This window comes from Haplochromis burtoni, unplaced genomic scaffold (assembly GCF_018398535.1).
Source record: "Haplochromis burtoni strain Fernald_Lab_line unplaced genomic scaffold, NCSU_Asbu1 Contig_115, whole genome shotgun sequence".
Taxonomy (NCBI): Eukaryota; Metazoa; Chordata; class Actinopteri; order Cichliformes; family Cichlidae; genus Haplochromis; species Haplochromis burtoni.
Window position 1 is genome coordinate 715,004 of NW_024582476.1, and position 19,807 is coordinate 734,810.

At 41.0% G+C, this 19,807-nt stretch overlaps 1 protein-coding gene across 11 annotated transcripts in view; it reads left to right on the plus strand.

Moving 5' to 3' along the window:
- msi2b (musashi RNA-binding protein 2b) overlaps window positions 1–19,807 on the plus strand; it is a 271,166-nt gene that overhangs the window by 247,702 nt on the left and 3,657 nt on the right. For 2 of the 11 annotated variants that reach the window (XM_005928504.2, XM_005928505.2), the window contains exons 11-14: window positions 1,957–2,076; window positions 11,223–11,402; window positions 15,512–15,666; window positions 18,900–18,970. In XM_005928504.2, the coding sequence (XP_005928566.1) occupies window positions 1,957–2,076; window positions 11,223–11,402; window positions 15,512–15,666; window positions 18,900–18,941 (497 nt within the window). In that variant the 3' untranslated portion in view covers window positions 18,942–18,970. The remainder of the gene's footprint in view (window positions 1–1,956; window positions 2,077–11,222; window positions 11,403–15,511; window positions 15,667–18,899; window positions 18,971–19,807) is intronic. The other 9 variants (XM_042223591.1, XM_005928503.2, XM_005928507.2 and 6 more) reach the window with 9 other exon arrangements.

Sequence of the window (19,807 nt, forward strand, 5' to 3'; positions counted from 1 at the left end):
ATGCTACCTCAGTCTGTTATTCTCTCCTGAGCTGTTAGATAGTCGGGGGAAAAGTGGCATTTCTTTTTCTTCTTCACCTGCCTACCAGTCGCAGCATGATGGCACCTCACACCCAACTCGCACATTCATGGTCATATTGTGTCGACAGAGTTGTGAATTACCTCCTTCTCGGGCGGCTGATGAAAAGCTATGTGTTTTTCTCTTTGGCTGCAGCTCATCTGACCCTGCCCTCTCACCTCCCCCCATCCCTCCCTCTGTCTCATCAGTCTTTTGTGTGAGTCCCTCTTCGTGGAATAGCAGTACAAGGCTGGCTCGGAAAATAGGTCACCCGCTGGTGCTCCTCTCACCTCTACAGCATTCAAAAAAAATAATCCTCTGAGGTATCTTGTGCCATTTTGTAATGTCTAAACCACAGTCTCCAGAATATAGCCAGAACACACAAAAAACACACATGCACACATATCAACTAAAGGAGGAGGGGAAAAATCAAGAAAAAATCCAATTGAGGGAATTTGGAGATCATTTCTTTGCTAGTGAGGAAAGCATTTCCTGTGGAGATAATTTTAGGAGGCTGATTAGGCATAGAAGGTGTTGAGCCCAGAGTGAGGAATCTCATCACCCATACTAATGACATGCCATTCCTGTGCTGAGAGCCCAAGCCCTGGGCATGGACTAGTCTCTGTCAGCCACCTCTAGCTACTGTGTTCATTAAGGCCAACAATGTAATTACAATTCACAGATACTGTGTTGGCTTAATTACAGTCTGATTATTAGGCTGATATTTGTTGGAATAATCAGACCCTTTAAAAGTGGATTTATATTTGCATGGAATTAAAGCCTTGATTTTATTAGTGTATCACAAACTGCCTGATTTCTGAGTGAGTGTATGCTGTAGATGTGCTTTAAAGTGGCGAGCTTAAAGAATCTCAGCGTCGGGGTATAAATGTTTACATCAGTAAAGTATTTACATGAGAATAAACAAACACAAAAGACTTCTTCAGTCTTCACATAAGCTCACAGATGGAAATCTCTGAGTGACAAATCATCCAAGAGATGCCTTCGTCTGATTGTGGGAAATGTTTTTCTCTGCTACATATGTTCCACCTGAATAGCCAGACAAAAAAAATCAAAAATCAAAATGTGGACTGCATTACAGTGGATTATTCTGATTCCATAGACACTCACTGTAATTGGGAGCACTCCCGAACAAAATGCAGGGATGGTCCCCAGAGGTAGGGCCATTATGCCCATGTCTATGCAGCTCAGAAGTGGCTATAATCTTTCATCCAAAGCATGTGACATAAACACCCCCAGAGCCAAATTCCTCCACTAATGTAATCAGAGATCTTACACGGGTTTGTGCTGTAGCTGAATACAGTCCTACACATTTGCAGAAATGTACCTTTATATAGTTTGAAGTCATACATTTTTCATATATTCATTCTTACATGTATCGTCATCAGCATATTTTTCTGTATGAGTCCAAAGATATAGTCTTTACAGTAAGAGCATGTGGATTATATTGCTAAACATGACATTTCGAATACATAAAAATCAAATGTTGTGTATATGAAACAATTTGGAGATTGTTTATTTGAGTTATTAGGTGATTTGTTTAAAATCTCAACCTTCTCACGTGCCAGGTTGGATTTGACAGAGCTGACCTATGTGTCTCTATTTTTTCCCAGCTCGTTTTATTCCGTGAGTTGCTCGTGGCTATCGTTTTGTTTCTGTGTGTGTGGATCGAGCAGGTCTGCGGGGTTTTGAATCTCACTCTGTGTTCTGTAGGAGACTGCTGACAGATGTCGACCTAACACGAGCCCCTGTCTGTGAAAGCTATAGTTTTATCCTGTAGCTCAGCACTGGTATCAACATTCTCCTGTAGCTTTGGGAGGTACTCATCTCTGTGCACGAAGTGATGTGCGTGTGTATATGTGTGTGTATATGTGCCTGCAGGCTTCCCAGCGACAGCATATGGACCGGTGGCGGCGGCGGCAGTAGCGGCAGCGCGTGGCTCAGGTAGGGGGGCCCGTGGAAGAGGCGGCTACTTGGCGTACCCACAGAGCACAGGGCCAGGTAAACGCTCTGTCCATGTTCTGTGTGGCTGCTGCTCTCTTCAACTTCTCCTGCTCTGCTTCTCCCCATAGACATAGTTCCCTCAGCCCCCAACACACTTGGCAACATTTTGAATTTAGGCTCACATACATATTTAATCCAAAATATCTACATACACATCCTTTCAGACATAGCCCTAGCCGCTCCAGATCCCTCTAAAACATGAACCGGCAGCTTTAATTCCAATTCTCTCATCTGGAAGATTTTTAAGGGCTGATGACAAAGCACGACAAATTTTAATATGAATTCTGCTCATGTATGATAACATAGCTCTGTTTACTTTTGAGACAGTAAAAGTCTTCCCAGGAGGAAATTTCTGAAGCAAAACCTTAATGAAGAGGCGATCCGCGGTCTAAAACATCTGTACTCGAAGCTCTCAGGGTTTTAGCATTAATAAGAAATGGTTACACATGCAAGAAAATCTGATCTTAAAGCAGCTTAGGGCAAATAAAAAAGTCTTTCCTTAATATCTTCTTCTCAGAGTATGTCTATAAATATTTTCAGATTCAAAAATTGAGAATATTGTAACCCATGAAGCTAGGTAATGAATTTCCAGTTTGTCTCAGTATTAAACTACCCGAATGGACATTTTCCTTTGCCTCGTCCAGATATTTTTCATTTAGGTTAAACTAAGTTGCGTAATGTTTGGTCTAATGGTGGATTGTCTCTTAAAAGAAATAAATGAGGAGAAAGCAGTGGAGTACAGTAATGGCAGTCATTTTTTTTCCCAGACACTTTTCTTACAACCTGATCATCAAAGCACCGTGAACCTCGGGTGCCTTTGTGATCACCGTTGTGTCGGTTCTTTACGAACGTCAGCTTATCCTGTGTTGCTCTATATCTGTAAATACAGACGTTTAATAGGGAAATTGGAAAGATTAGTCGGTGCTTTAGCTGCCTGCTTGTAGAGATCAACTTTAAGTACACACGCACTCGAGGAAAGCGTTCTGACAGCACACACCCCATTCGCAAGCAGATGAATATCTGCCAAGAGATTTGTACCAAAAAAACAGGATGCAAGTTTCTTTCTGTCTTAAACAGCATTGATCAACTTGTCGGCTTCATTTAGACATCCTGTTTTTTCCCCCACCCTTACAACTGTAGATCATTCAATAGCTGTCAATAATAGCTCCCCTGACTGAACACACAGCCTCCAGGCAGTGAGGAAAAACTGTCTTTCCTAATCAGACATACTATTTGAAGCTTGTTGGAGCAAATGTGTTTTAATTGTAACTCAGATGTTGCCTGGTTTGTGCAGTGGCTTACAGATATAAAGTCAGGAGACAATTGGTGTTTAATGACATGTGCTGTGATGTGAAATGCACACTATTGCACATGAGCACACTGACAGCTACAGTACGGGCGCACACTACCTGCACGCACGCACACACGAATGCAGACAAGCAAGCTCACGCTCTTCTTCTCATTTGAACTTAATTCAAATCAACAGAGGGAACACTGGAAGCCAATCAGATGCTCTTTCTCTCACATCAAGCTATTTGATTTTGTATTTTGAAAACAAAGAACTTAACCAACAATTGCAATGAACATCACTAAGAAGCAGGAATGTTGATTTGGGGTTAGCAGCAGCCAGGAAGCAAGAGACGTGATGGCAGCTATTATGTACAGTTTAATTCTGACAGCTGCAAATGGAAGGGAGACAAGTAAATGATTATGAACAGGGGCGAAGGGGGAGGGGTGTCAGAGTGAAAAACAGTGACATCATGGGCCTGTTTTAGAGTACTTAAACAGCCACGAGACAGTTTAAGGAGAACTCTTTAGAAAAATGGCAGAATGTGTCTGAAAAGCAGAAAATGGAACAACAATAATAACAGCAGCAAAATGTGGAATATGAGCATAATTTGACTGAGCTCATAAAATGTCAGCAGATCTAAAACAGCTGTATTCTGTTTTATTGTTGCCATTTAGTATCCGCTCTGTTCTCGGGAGAAAAACTTAACAAATGCCTCTTGACGATCCAACGAGAGCAGCTCTCCATCTCGTGGCTCTGAGTCGCAAATGATTTATTAGAAGTCCTCAAGATGACGCCATTAACACGCAGCGTGGAATAATACATGGAGTGCTCTCCTCTCTGCGCAGACACAAACCAAACAGAGGACACAGGTTGTTTAGACTTGACCTTCCTCTCTGTTTGTGTCATCTGGGAACGTTGCTGCATCTCCATCCCGTCGTAACATTTAATTTGCAGCACGCTCGGCCCGGGGTGTCAGTCCAGGAATAGCAATGCTCTTGCTTTCATTTTTGCTAAATTCTCCACGTTTAGTGCAGACGTACATGTGGATTCCATGTGCTTTGACTCCACCTACAGTTTCCATAGAGCACCACATATTATATATGTGCTTGTGGACTTTGACCCAGGAGGAGAGAAGAATTGGCGATGATATTTCACCTGAACCGGATGCCACAGGCTTTAAATAAAAGTAAAAATGCACACTTGATAATCACGAGATATAAGTAGAATGCTACAGGAAAGCTTTTTGTGTAGGTCGAGGCTTGTTTGGAGATTGGCAGCGATACACAAAGAGAGTGTTGTGAAAATGAGGAAGACATTTTCCATCAGTGACAGAGGGCACTTTCGCCCGACTCCCAGTGCTCAGCAGACAGAATGACAGCATGCTGACCTCTCTCTGTGCGACAGACCACTGCTGATGACAAGGTGTATTTTGGATGGCAGTGGCCTACTTCCTGTAGGAAACCATAGACACAGCTAAGTGGGCCTGTGCCACTTTTTCTTTGATCTATTACCATGTGTTTTATTGCTTAATCTTATTTTTTTTGCACTATATATTTTAACACTACTGCACTACCTTTTTTGCCTGTTTCCAGGCAATAAAAACTGCCAGTCAGCAGGGGGGGGAAATAAAACACAGAGTTAACGGTTACTACTCAGACAGGCTAATAAAAAGCAAAAGCAGTGATTGGTGTAATTCCAAATGGGTTTTTTTGCAAAAGGTTGGTGTTTGGTGTGCATTTGAAGAGGTGGTTTTTTTTGCTACTCTGATCCCCATCAGGTAGTATCTTGCACCTCTCAAGTGCAACAACGCTTGAGGGGTAGTCTTGATGTGTGTTTTTGGGGACGTTTGAGAAACTAGCTTCAGGCGAGAGGTAGATCAGAGAGATGTGGCTACTTGACAGAGTTTACCATTGCCTGGAGGTGGAAAGGTGCCAGTCCATACTTGGATTTTTAGGCTGGTATCAAGCTATGACTGGGTGCCAGTGGAGGTTTTAAAAGGCAGTCGTATTGTAGCAGTTGGAAAGGCTGAGCATCTGTATATTAAAGCTAACATTGAGGAAATTACTTATTTGCCTGTATTTTAAACACGTACACTTTAACCTCTGCTGTGTATGTGAAGAACAAACCAGTAAATAGAGAAAAAGAGCCATTGTTGCCACAGTTATTGAGACCGACAGGTGGTTTATTGGGGAACTGAATGGTAAAAATTAGACATACATGTCAACAACAACCTGACCATTGAAATGCACGCTGAGAACATCACTCTGAATATTATAAATGGATATCTAACAAATAAAACACGTGGAGAAAGTTAGTAATTTAGCCATTCTTTTTAAGGTCTTCTTTCCTCCTCATTGTGGTACTCTTTCTCCATTTTAAAGTAGACTTATGTGAAATCTCCTGTGCGCTGTCAGATGAAAACTGAGAAAATGCAACTGATGCAGATGGTTCTGACAGTCCAGGGAACTTCAAAGGTCCCAGTGTACTCTGGTTGAGTGTTTTCCTGAGTCCCTCTGAGCTTTCTGAGAAGCTCAAATGTCAGTCTCAGATCTCGGCTCTACCTGCAGTGTACACAAAGCACATCTAACTGCATTTACAGGTCTGGGTACTTGCTATGTACAGTATGTCTGACTTGACTCAGGTGCTCGAAACTGAAATAGAGTGGCTGTGGCCAGCCCTATGAATAAATTGTGCTGCAGTATAAATTGCAGAGGTGGCCCTGCCAGTTTTATTGGGATTTAGGATAGTCGTCACATCATTTAAAACCCATTCCTCCCCTCAGTTAGCTGCTCCTCTTCTTTGTTCTGATCTCACGTTTTCTCATCTCACTTCTCCTTCCACCTCTTTTATTTCCCAGCGATTAAAAGAAAGGAAAAGTGACAGTCATTTCCAAGTTAAGATTATTATCAATTTCCTCCCAACAAGCTCTGTGATCTTCTGCAGTGCCTGAGAGGAGAGTAGGACTGGCTATGTGCACGAGGCTTAATCAGTCTGGCTCTTAGTGAGCATGGGTCCATTTGTCCCAGATGCTAATCTGCAGAGCTCAGCTCTGAGGCCAGAAGCACTTTACATGTATTTGCTGCAAAATAACATGAGCAGGCATGCCAAGCCCATCCTGCTCGGGTTTTTGTCTAAGGCCCAGGGAAAGATTTGACACATCAGGGAGGGCAAAGCGTCCCTTTGCACCTCCACCACAAAGCGGTGGTTCACAGCTGTGGGGAGCAGATGCTCTGAGGTTACAGGCACAGGCCTTCGGGGACATCACCGCTCTGCCCTCCAGGGGCTGCATACATAACACACTCTTCAAAGAAAACTTAATGTTAGGAAGGTATTTTTCTGTCAGTTCTGTGACTTCAGCTTAGAAATATAGTATGTGTTCGATACGATAGTGCATTATGTGGTTATTGCAGAACACTGCAGAATGCTTACTTTGCAAAAAGAAGCGCATAGTTTTCTCCACACTGTGTGGCTACATACTGTAGTGGTTTACATGTTCATGTGCAAATGAAAGGTTGCTGGTTTACTTCCAGTCAGAGACAAAAATCCCCTTAGAGTTGTGTTGGTAAGGGCATCCGGAGTAAAACTGCAAACTCAGACATGCGACCCTGCTGTGATGGTCCTTTGTGAACGAGGGAGCAGACAAAAGTAGCATCTGCAGTCTTTTCCACCCTAACAATAACACGTGAAATAAATGGATGTGAGATTTAGCAACCCATTAACGTACAATCTCTGAGTAAGCATTGCTCTAAGAGTCGGTTCCTCTTTGATTTATTCATATATTCTTCCCTCTGTGTCTAAATGACCATTAGACGTAGCCAGCATCGCGCTCAGATTTCACTCACAGAGAGTCTTAGATTTCTTCAGACCACTTAAGCCTGACCAGACATGTTTGAAAAAAATGTGTTTAGCCAAAAGGCCAGCGCTGTCAGCTCTGGGGCTGCTCACGATGGGATAATCTGCGCCGACTGTCGATAACCGAGCGCCCTTTCTCAGTCCCAACCAGACCCGATCCCTCACAGGTTAAAATCTGCATTAAAATCATTTAGCATGGCCTGTCTGGGCTTTGCTGCTGCAAATTATTGCAAGCGGATTTCTTTCTCTGTTGCACATTGTTTTGCCCGTGATTCTGCGCTCACACTTTCTCTTGGCGCTTGGCACTTTCCACAAGTCGTTCCCCAAGGTAAATCCATATCTCTGTTGAGTTTGCCCGTTACGGGAACGAGTGGCAAGAAAAGGCAAGAGCAGGCATAAAATGAAAAGTAAAGAAAACAGAGGCCTCAGTATGGGTGAGTAAATGCAAGAAGAAATCATCTGTTAAAATTCATTAGCCAAGCTTCTCTGAACACAAAATGACAAGACATTAAATATGTATTATTTATGAAATGTCTGTGCTCTCTGAAAAGGGTGTCTAGTGCTGTTAATTACTCAGCCATTCATTCAGAAAAGATTATTTCAAATGGAAAGTGAAAGCAAGGCTAGACAGCAAAAGAGCTGTTAGTTTCTTTCACGCTATTTTTAAATGACATTGGTGAAAATGGAAAAGCTAATTATGGTAGCTCTAAAATTCAAAGCTAATTTGAGAAGCAGCATGTCAGGTTTATTGACATCTTCTGCAGAGTGATGTGGTTTGATGGCCACCGAGGAATCTTGCTGGTGCCGCAAGGGAAAGGGAGGAGTGGCTGCATGAAAATTTCTATTTGCAGAACTTGGTGATAGATTTTTATATTCCCCGATGCCTGGTATTTGTTGACTGCGTAAATAACAGATATGTTCATGTATATTCAAAGCTTCTTGCACATGAAAAGTCAATATTTTGGTGACGATCAGAATTCCAAACAGAGGCCTTTTAGCGAACCCTTGCACATTAGAAGATGTGGACAAAGTGTTTTCCTCTGGTTTTAAAATGAGAATGATCCCAAACTCGACAAAGACTCCTGGTAAACCTTTTCACATCCTGAAGACCCACGAGGCCATATTTTATCATCAGTCTGATTATGGGGTTCTTTTATTTTCCAACTTGTGGGGGGAAAAAAGAAGACTACTTTCAAGGTTTGTGATTCCTCCTTAAAGGCAGTCACCTGGCAAAGTGGGACTGAGAACAGGGCATTTATCCACTTAAAGAGAGCCACCCCAATGATGTCAGTAACAGATGACTGCAAGACACTCCCCTCTCTATCGCCTCACAGCCGGTTTTGGTCACTGAGGGCAGAAGGGAAGGAGGGTGGGGGCAGGGGAGATAATTATCAGTATAAATGAAGCCCTGCGAACGATTCGCACTGCTGGGTCCCCTGATATAGTCTCCAAGGCAACCTCAACACGCTCATTTGTTTTGTAGATGAGTAATTACATCCAATTAGTGGCCAGTGGAAAAAAGGAGTCCAAGAAAGGCCCATTGTTCTGGATAGATTGTGTGAATATTAATAGTGGGACGGTCTGAGGCACAGCGATATGATCGGTGATACTCATGCAGCTGTGGGCACACTCTGCCCATTCTCGTCCTGCATAACAGATCAGATAGCCACTGATGAAAATATATGGCTTTGCGAGTGTGGGCCTGCATGTTTGTGTCTCTGTTGTGCCCCTGTGCCAAACAAAGCCAGTTTCCTACCTGAGCCTCCCTCACCAACAGCGAGCTCTAAATGTTTCAGATTTTATTTGCCAGTATTTGCAGCGCCTTATTCCCTTATTTTTCTCTAACGAGCCCTGCCCAGTTTGTGGTAATTGATACTTTTAAAGGCTAAATTGCATAAGATTGGTGTTTATTGTCCTTGGCATGTGTTTGGGTTTTTTCTTCTTCTTTTTTTAATGAATGATAAACTGTATGGATCTGCATCTGATCCTCAACCCAGTTGATTGTTGTATGTTTTTTGGCCTGTTGTGTTGCAGTTTTCCATTTATTGTTGTCGTGAGCTTCTTTTAGTATCATCCAACATCATTTTAAGACCTCTGGCTGCAACTGGTGGTTGCAGTTGTCACGTTTGAACAAATTTTCTTCCCAGTGAGCAAAAAAAGTCTTCTGTTCACATAAAACTTTAGTTTTCTGGGTAAGCAGGAAAGTTGTTTAGAAAGACACAAAGGGTCTCACTGGGTTGGAACCTCACCTCAAATTAAAGGCTTCTCGTTATTTTTCATGTCAACCCTGACCACAGGTTTAAAGATGCACCCACTTCAGCTGATTGCTTTTAACACTATTTTTGCTTCAGTAGCCCTAATACCGTAGTTTAATGTCAGTTTTGTCTAAACAATAATAACAGTAATTATCAACCTAAATCCAGCAAATCACCTACATCTACTCGAGAGTGTGCATGTCATCTACACCTTCCTAATGCTGCTACTTCACAAGATCACACTGATTACAATATGGTTCATTTTCAGCTGCCTTTATTGTCGGTTTTATATCGTATGAAAGTGACTTTTTTTTTTTATTGTACACTCACAAGGCGAGTTTGCACCGTTTTAAACTGGTGATATATTTGGAATGGATTCCTTATGAATCCCTAATAACGTGGTTTGTGCTATTGTCAATGTTTTTTCCCCATTATAATTATTCCATTGATCCAGCTTTTCCTCATTAGCAAGGCCAATCAATTTTCAGTGACATTTTTCTAAGTGAAGTAAATGGAATGATTGCTTCTTGAGCTTTGTTCAATGTGTCAGGCATTATGTGACGTACGTGGGAAGCCTGCCCTATTTGGAGCCTATAATTTGATGAGTGGGCAGACAGCCCACAAGTGGTGAGATCAGAGTGCTAAAAAGCATTGGCGGGGAGAAACATGGCTGGTGCTTACTTTCCATTTGGCAGAAGTGGACTGTCTCACTCTGAATGGGTAGAGGTGAAGTGGTTTTGAATGGCTATTCGCTCCAGGACCCAAATAAAAAAACAAACACACAGCAGGGGAAACCCAGCATGGAAAAGCCGGTGTCACCAATCTCAGTCCCTCCTGAGTAGATTAACTCTCTTATCAAAGAGGTGTGAGAAGGAGCAGTTTCTTTTAATTGCACTCTTTATATGAGCAGCTTGCCACAGATTAAGAGAACAAGCAATAAATGTCAGCACGACTTATTGCTGAATGACATTTTCTAAACTGTTGATAATCCACCATCTGTGTCAAAGAAAGAATTCGAAGAGGCCAATCTAAGACGTGCTCAGAGTACTTAGTACACTTGAGAATTCTTATCATCAATAAACATGAACGTGTCTGTATCTCATTCACATAAAAAGCTTATCAGTTTTTATTGGTCCAAAAAAAACGAGGGGTTTAAATTAATTATCGATCAGTGCGCTCTGTGTTTCTTTTCATTTAAATGACAAAAGCTTCCTCCAGGTACGTCAAGTAAGAACTGTCGGTTTGAAATGAGAAATGTATTGACCTGCTTTGACCTGATTCTTAGATTTTTTTTTTTTTTTTTTTTTAGCTCACTCATTAATGCTTGCAAACAAACACTGGGACAGGTCAGTTATGCAAAGCTGTGGCCTTACTGTGTATTTTGTATTTATTGCTTTTGGTCCATTTCAATTAAGTTAATGAGCAGTTTTTAATTATATCCTTTCATGGAATTATTTTATACGTCCATTATTTTCGAGTTAGTGTATATACAATATAGCTGAACATAGCAAACACGGACCATATGCCAGGGGGTCTGGCCACATGGCAGGAGCTGCTGGGGAGGGAGGGCAGGGAGGGCCAACTAAAGCAGACAAAATATAAGGATGTGACCTTAAAATGGTGTAAAGCACCATCGAGCTATGCTTATCAATCTGGACACTTTGACTATGACAATGAACAAGTTGATTTCCACAATGATGGAGTCCCCTCCCCTCCCCCTCCCCACCCTATACTGTATCTCCCAGGCCTCCCCGATTATGGGTTTTACTCTGCGCCCAGTGACCAGAGGGGGGGGCCCTGCTCCTTTGCTGACTATGGCTCCCTGGGGCCCCAAGCGGCTCAGATGCTGCACAGTGAGCATGCCACCTCCGCCTGCAACTCCCCCCTACAGCACCTACACAGCCCGGATCAATTTAAGAACCCAGGTTTGTATCTGAGCATCTATCTCATCCACATTTTGGACTTTTCAGTTTGATTCATGACATTTTTCCATGCAGATGATCTAATCTTTTTTATACACATATACATATTTTCTCTTACTTTTGTTGAGGAAAAAAAATCCCTTTGAAAAATGATGATTAAAAAATGTCTTGCTGACAAAGTAGTATTGCATGTTCTTCCTCCTTTTTTTTTCTCCAGTTTTTAATGTAGATCTTTTGTTCCTTTGTGAAGTTATGTTCCAGCCCCTGCTTGCACATAAGGGGGTCGACATATACAGAATGTAATCCTTCATTTGCATGTGAACCAAATAACTACTGATGATGTCTGAGAGTACACTGGCCACTCTGACAGAGCTCAGGTTTATGTTAATTTGGAACAGCAAAGGAGAGAGCAAGTGTGGGAGTGAGTGCCATTTTTTTTCAGTCGAGCCCTTTAGGAATTCTTAGTGTAAGAGTGATTGCCGTATTATTAGTGTGTGAAATTGTTAGAAATGCTGTACAGTGTTGAACACTTAATAGACAACTTTTTTTTGCACAATACAGCCATTACTCCGCAACACAAGCACATTTTCTTCTTCTGTGCTTTTTTTCTGATTTTCTCTCTTATGTAATCATAGCTGTTAAAAAGCAAGGGATGAGACTAAGTCAAATGGAGTTCATGTTGCGATTTCAGAAACTGCGAGCTTTATGCAGATAAATTAAATAGAATTTCAACCTGATATTTTTTGTTTGAGAGCAGACAGGAATTTTTAATATATGCTGACTTTTAAAATAAAAGTGTTTATGTCAAATGCGTGTCATGGTGATGGCGGTCTTTTGACTGTGTTTTTACAGACAGTGTTTCTTTCATTAAATTCCTGCTTAGTGGAATATCGTCATGAGATCATGGGAACCCAGTGTATAATCATCCAATCAACCACCACTCTGGCTGTCTTTCCACCCAACAGTATAACTGTTTTTTTTAAAAAAAAGAAAAAAAGACAAATATACATATAGAAAGCAAAGCGATTTGTCCTGTCAGTCTTTTTGGGCTGAGGGCATGAGTGCGGGCAAGATTTTTCCCCCTAATGGTTAAAGTGTTGGCCAGCTGCCCCCGGCAGATGTTGGCATTTACTACAGGCTGTCTGTGTAACCTTTAGTACAGCTAGCAGACAAAAAAATGCACAAGACGAGCCTTTTAAAGACAACAAATTACAGAGATGTAACTTTGTGGAGTTGTAAAGGAATTGTTGGAGGCTTTTGTGATAATACTTGTACACATGAGGCAGCAACATCAGCACTAACTGTTTGAGAAAACACTTTTCTTCTTATAGATTTGCTAAGCAGCGTGGACTGTTTGATGGGATAAACATCTATATAGCAGAGGGAAAGAGCTGATTTCTTCCCATCGCTGCAAGTACACATCAATCGCCCTTGTCTGTCGATTGTGAGGCTAAGTGACGTGCTGATTTATAGTATTTGATAGGCGATTTGGAGCAGTTAAGTAAAGAGTAAAGAGGTGTTTTGGTCAAAAGTCATGTTGCCTCAGCTCTTTAGCAGCACCTAATGAATATGTCTCTGCTGCACGCATGGTCCCTGAAATATTCGTTGAGTTGTTGAAGCTGAAGCTTGTCTCACCTGAGAGGGCACGTTCAAATCCTGAGTGAGTCAGCGTAGCTTAATTGCGTCGTAGCACGTGGGCGTTGTTTGTGGAATAGACTTGGAATCTGCAGCCAACCTTGAGCCTGTGTGAAATTCAGAGACATTTAATTGTGGGTGTTTTGAAGGAGATAAAATTAAATCAGAATGTTTGACAAAAATGTAATTGACTTATAAATTACACAAGTATACAAAAACATCCGGAGATGGCAACTCCCACCAAGTGCAAGGGCTATCATCGTTGCAGGACGTAAAAAAAAAAAAAAGATAATAAAAAAATAATAAAAATCTCTCCCCATGCTCTTTCATGAGATATATTATTCAATATGGTTTCTTGAAATTTTATTTCAAGGTCAACTTTGACCTTGGTGCTAACAATGAAGGTCAAGGTCAAATGCTTAGCCAACCTAGGTACTCATGCCCTCTGAGGCCTAGTATACTGTTCTAAAATTTGAAGACGATCCATAAAAAAATTGTGGGTAATATAAAGGGTTTAAAAAAAAAAAAAAGAAAAGTTTACATTTAGTGTGACCTTAACCTTAAACCAATTTTCATTCAAATTGAACCAGCTTGAGCTGTTATTGGTATCTACCGTCCCACAACATTTGAAAATGATATCTTGGAAACTTTGGACGCTAGATTGCTAACGAGCAGACAGACAAACGAACAGAACCGATTAAAAGCTTCCTCCCTTCAAAGGGCAGAAAATTAGATTTAAAGATATGAATTCTTTAAATAACTGATCGTATCTGTTACAAACACAAGATTGATCATTTTCTCTCCAATCTTTTTTTTTTTGTCTTTATGAAAAAAGGATGTATATTCCAGATAATAACAGAAAAATGCGTTACAGTGGAGTCTGGCTTTCTTTTGGCTAAATGCACAAACCACTGCAGCCTCTACGTCAAAAAATTACTTTCACTGAGAGAGGGGTGAGCTGCACTCCAATAAAAATCACCAGTTATAGGAAATGAGGATTGCCATTTCAACTGGAAAAAAAAATCCTTAATTATATAATAAGCCAGCCTACTGGGGGCTGTGTGGGCAAGATAAGCGCACTAGCAACTCTCCGTTTAAAGTCCTTACAGTTACAGCAGTGTCAACTCCACTAGATATATGTTTAGTGAGATGGCTTCATTTTCCTAGAGTGCCACACATAAATATCTGAAGCATGCTTTGAGGTGCTTCCAGTGAACCTAACCTGTCTGTTGCGGCTTTGATAGATGGAGCGGTGATACGTTAAACAAGGTGACAATGATAGTTAGTTTACCGTGTGTGTGTGTGTGCGTGTCTCCATCAGCGCGTTGGAGCCACAGCAGTCACACTGTGTCTTTTTCCATGCTCTACAAAGACCTCCTCTCAGGCATCACAGGGTTCATGAGCTAATATATATACACAAGATGGAGCATTTTCTGTGGTCGGAGGATTTTTCTTTTTAATGCAGTTGCACAGATTTTTTTCACAGTTTGTCTGTGAATAAGGGTGAGATGGAGGGTTATGCGAAGCTGACAGCAAAGGAGATTGCTGTTAAGAGATCACTGCATTTTTCTTTCTCCCCGGCTGTTTTTCCTTGTATTGCTAGTGTTATTGGCCTTTAGCAGGCATATGGATTTTCAAAAGGCATTTTATTATACTGAGTTGCTCTTACTCACAGGGCAAAAGGTGGTAAGTCATGTACAGTATTTCTTTTTTATCCCCCACCCTACAAGTTTGGACCTGCCGACGAACTCGGGTCAGGCTTTTATATTTCCTCAGTTTCCCTCCTTCTCTTGCCTGACATACCCATTTTATTTTATGCTGGAAGTTACTCTTGCAGACTAAAAAGCTGAAAAGTGCTAAATATTATATGATTTTGTTTTGTTTTGGGGGTTTTTTTGGGGGGGGGGGTATACCTAGTAGATCATATAAGAAAATAGAAGGTAGTATTTCAAATTCTGGGGCTCAGAATGCTCACCAAAAATTTCAGATCCTCATAATCCTTTGTTCCTCTACTTATGCTACAGCCAATGTCGCTGTACAAGTACTCCTTCACATTATGCATGTCAACATTTACACTGCAACCTTACTAGTTTATTAGCATGATGGAAGTATTTTTAGCAACGTGCCTGTTTTGTGTTGTGCATGACTATACAAAGTGAATGTTATTCCCGTGCATAATACACGCAGCATGTAGATTATATTTAGAATCTCATACTGGATTCACCCCTAATTTTGCTTGTTTGGTATGAAATTAAGCCAAAATCCTGCACCATTTTTCAGTCGATTACAAATTAAATTGAACGCACAGCATCAAATACAGTAACCTGTAATATGAGCAAGCCCTTCAAGACAAATGTATGAATCCAGTAATGCGTTCTTTTGATTTCAATTTGCCCATTGAGTCACAAGAGTAAGGATATACTGATCTTTGTTGGGGGTTTCTGAGCTGCTCCGCTCCTCGCTGTGTTTGTATGCAGGTGCCAACCCGTCAAGGCCCGGAGGTTTCCCCGGCGCTAATAGTCCAGGGCCTGTGGCTGACCTATATGGACCTAGCAGCCAGGATTCAGCTGTGGGCAACTACATCAGTGCTGCTAGCCCTCAGCCTGGCTCTGGCTTTGGCCCCAGCATCACAGTAAGTACTAAAATTCCGACTGCACCTCCTGCTTCTTCTTCTTCTGCACTAAAATTAGACGTTAAAAAAAATGCAAATGGGCTTCAATTGCAACATTCTGTAAAGCAGCTCAGTGTTTGCATAAAAAGTAGCATTTATTCTTTTACTGAATTGACTAAAAATAATCACTGCTGTCGTCTTAGAAAATATCCAGGGAAGCATTTTTGCTGCTGTCAGGTTCAGGGCTCCCATAATAATGTAGTACATCAGTGTTAAACCCCATCGCAGCTCTGTAAGTTATCTGTGTCAAAAGCAAATGTTTTTCCCCTCTAGCTGTTGCACAAATCACCTCACTTCAGATCCTGCATCACCTGCCCAGAACAAATTTCTTTTATTTTTAGAACCCCATCTGTCCCAGAGCTGGAGTTCACTCCATTGCTAGGACGATGCTCCCACACAGGTTTTTGTGTCTCCCAGTGCCCTTGTCCAGTTAGGCTTGCTCAGCCACATGCTGTTGCACTTTTCTCTCTGATCGGTTAGCAGCTGGTCGCCAAGTCAGTGCGTAAGTGTTAGGACTACAAAGGAAGACGAGGTGACGGTAATAAAGAGAATATTGTGAGGGATTTCCCCATCAGAGTGCTAATAATCCCACCTTCCTTTGAAGGTGAAGAAAAAGACGTTAAAATTGTGCTCTCAAACTCCGTGTTCTCTGTGAACCGATCTATTATCATAAGTGTTGGAGAGATCATCTTAAAGCCAGTAGGAACATCTTTACTTCTAAAAGGAACTCTAAGAAGAAAGTTTAGCCATTCAGGTTCATTCCTCTTATTTCCCGTGTTTTCTCAACATTGCAGCAGTTTGAGTCTATGCAGGGTGGAAACCTAGCAAGAGCTAGTTTACTAAAGACATATGTAATGGCTTAACAAGGATTCTTTCTACATTCAAAATAAATGAGACTTAGCAGTCAGTTCCCATCATAAACTACTCCCTCTCTGTTTTTTAGCATTCCTAAGACAGTTTTCTGAGAGCAGCCAAAGACTGAATGAGCCAAAGTTAAATCTGATGTACTTAGCTTATTTACTGTCAATAAAGGAAAAGGCTCAAACGCCACGAAAGAAGACCCAATCAGCACTTTGTTTACTCGTACGTTAGTCTACCTTCGACCTCGCCGAGTAATTAAATTTTTTTACCGTGTGAATTTTCTGGCCCTAGCAAAGTGCAGCAGGATTTCAGTTCACATCGGAGCATGTTTGTGCTGCTTTACATGACTGAACTGAGTGACACAGTGTAAACTATAAAAATAACACCTGCTTTCTGCAACAAGCTCATTAATGCATGGCTTAACTGAGATGGAATAACGACAAGCCCATTAGTACAGCGAGCGAGCGCCGAAAAGACTACAGGGTGAAGACGCTCGTTCCAAACTTTATAGTCCACATCATTAACTTGAATTTCATGCTACAGTAAACAGATATTTATCTATTTATTTATTTAGGTGATCCTCTGGTTGTGGTATTTTGTGGTGCTTTTTTCTTTTTTTTAAAATCTAAGCCTTTGTGGCAAACTGTGGCTTATGCTGCATTCTGAAATCACACATGTTCTGAGAAGTACCACAGGAGATTTATCACGTTGTGCGCTTGAATCAGTTGAACTAAGTGCGGCGGTTTAGCGAAGATGTCGTGAATGTGACGCTTGCACTATACGGCTGTAATGCCTTGTTGCTATTGGATAGTGTCACAAATGTACAAAACAGGTAAAAGAGCTCGTTTAGATGTTTGCAGCCGTGCGTAATTGATTTATGATATCCACGCAAAGCAGAGCTTAAGAGAAAAAAAACCCCCAACATTTTAAAGCCTTTTTCCTCCCTGAGCAAAGCCCCTATTATTAATTGTTTTAGGTCCACTGGCTATCTGCTTTAATCTGCTGGTCTCAGTGTAGGAAGCAAAATATTTGCTATGAAACACCACGCTGGCTCATTTTCAAGGCAGATTTACCAGCAGATAGTTCACAGATGGAAATGTGGCCATTTGTTACAATTATTTTCCATTTGTTGCAACAGTTTGTAGCCATAGTTTATTACTGAGTTAGAGAATAGAACAAGTCTTTTAACCCCCCCACCACAAAAATACAAAAAATTCAGAAGAGATGAGATTAATATTGAAGCAGCAGAGTGCAGCTGATTTATGAAAGAGGTGGGTGAAGAATATGTGGTGTATTTTACCAACATTATTCAAGCCGGGCCTTCTGATTCCCTTACAGAGAGTCAGTTTTTTCCCATAATACTACTAGACTAAATCACCACTTCAGAATCACAGCGAATCAATAAAGGAGAGGTGATGCAGCAGGCCTCTGACTTCCTGCTCCAGCCGAGATGATCTCTCTATTCAGAACATTAAAATAGGAAATGATTCAGAACTAAAATTCGCTTCATAATTCACTTCTTTACCGAGGACGGTGTTGAACCAAGCGCATATAAGATCGTCATATCTCAGGAGCTCACGGATGACTTCAGATTCACCGATTTGTCCTTCTGTCTCACGCTCCACTGATTTTATTAATCCCTTTAGCCAGTACGAAAACAGCTACTGCGAAGAAGCTTTAATGAACTTAACTGTTTTTTTATGCAAGACAATTAGAGCGCAATTAGCTGATTGAGGTGATAAAGACAAGCAAGCGCTGCTGAAAGTGCTTCTCTCCTTTTCACTGTTGTGTTTGAATCCAATCATTTTTTACAGACCTGTCAGTAGGAAAGCTCACAGTGTCCTGATAAGTGAGCCTCAGTAATAAAAGCCATTCAATAGTCAGAAGCACACTGATCTTACTGAAGGCTGTTTATGATCCTATTCTCGGCATTCTTTCAGATGAAATCACTTGTGTATGTTAGCATGAATGGGGATTGTGTGTATTATTACATATTTTGTATTTAGATCCTGTAATCTGAGTGCTGCATTGTTATAAGAGCTTGCATTATTAAATGCAGTATGAATCATTTACTGTACAGAGCATATCTAACTGTTTTTAATATCTTTTAGCATTACGTGGCTTTTTCTTCCTGTTGTAATGTTGCAATTATTCTTTTTGCAAGAGTGTTAAAAGATTTGGTTTGATATTTCAGTATTCTCCTGCTCTGCTACTCAACATGATCACAACATTCACATTCATGCTAGCTGTGAAAAAAAAAAGAAGTTGATATGATACTCACTTTTCTCTCTTTGAAATGCATACTGACAAAAGCACTAACTGTACACTTTTAGGGCCCGTTGATTGCGACAGCTTTTACAAATGGATACCATTGAACAGGTGGCCGGTTGCCATCTCATCAGAGGTATTGCATTTTATTTACTGTGCATTTCTATCAGTATCTATCTGTACTATGTGTTCATCGCATTAATCGTTGTTCCTTCACCTCTCTTTGGGGAAACACAGAGCTGGTAGTAACGTGTGAGTGTGGCGAGGTGGTTTGTTTGAGGTCTTTCTCCAAAAACTAATAAATACAACTGATAAAAAGGACAGAAGATTAGCAGACATTACGAGAATTTTAATCATTTTGTGATTGTTTATGAAGGAAAGCTTCATGTATCGGTTACCCGCACACATACTACCGGTTCTTCAGTTTTTCTTTCCTCCTTCTTTTCGACATTTTGAAATGTTTCCATCCTAAAATAGTCACATGTCTGTGCAGAAAAATCATATGTCTTGCTATTCAACCAGAGGGGATGTCACAGTTTAAAGTGTTTTTGACCTAAGCTCTGGCTGTCCAAGGACAGGACTCTCATTACAATTCTTTCACAACATTTTAAATCGAAACTGCAAAATCTTTCACTAACAAGCAGCCGAGGTGTAGGAAGAATCTTTGAGGAAGGGAATTGCTTATTACTACATGACCTTCTTTTTGCTAACACTGTCCCTCATATGTACATCCACAATGTCATATATAAAACCTTGTCTGCCCTACAGATACTTGTAGATGTTTGATGTGCATAAAATGTATTTTTGTATACGTTTTTAAACTTATTACAAGAGTCCACAGCACGATATACCACACCTGCCACTTTATTAGGTACGTCAACGAGGATAACGAGCATGGGTATGTTGTGGTCAAAGAGGATAGGTCAGATCAGTAACAGTAGGCTAGGCTGTAGCATTTAAACAGTGCTCAGCC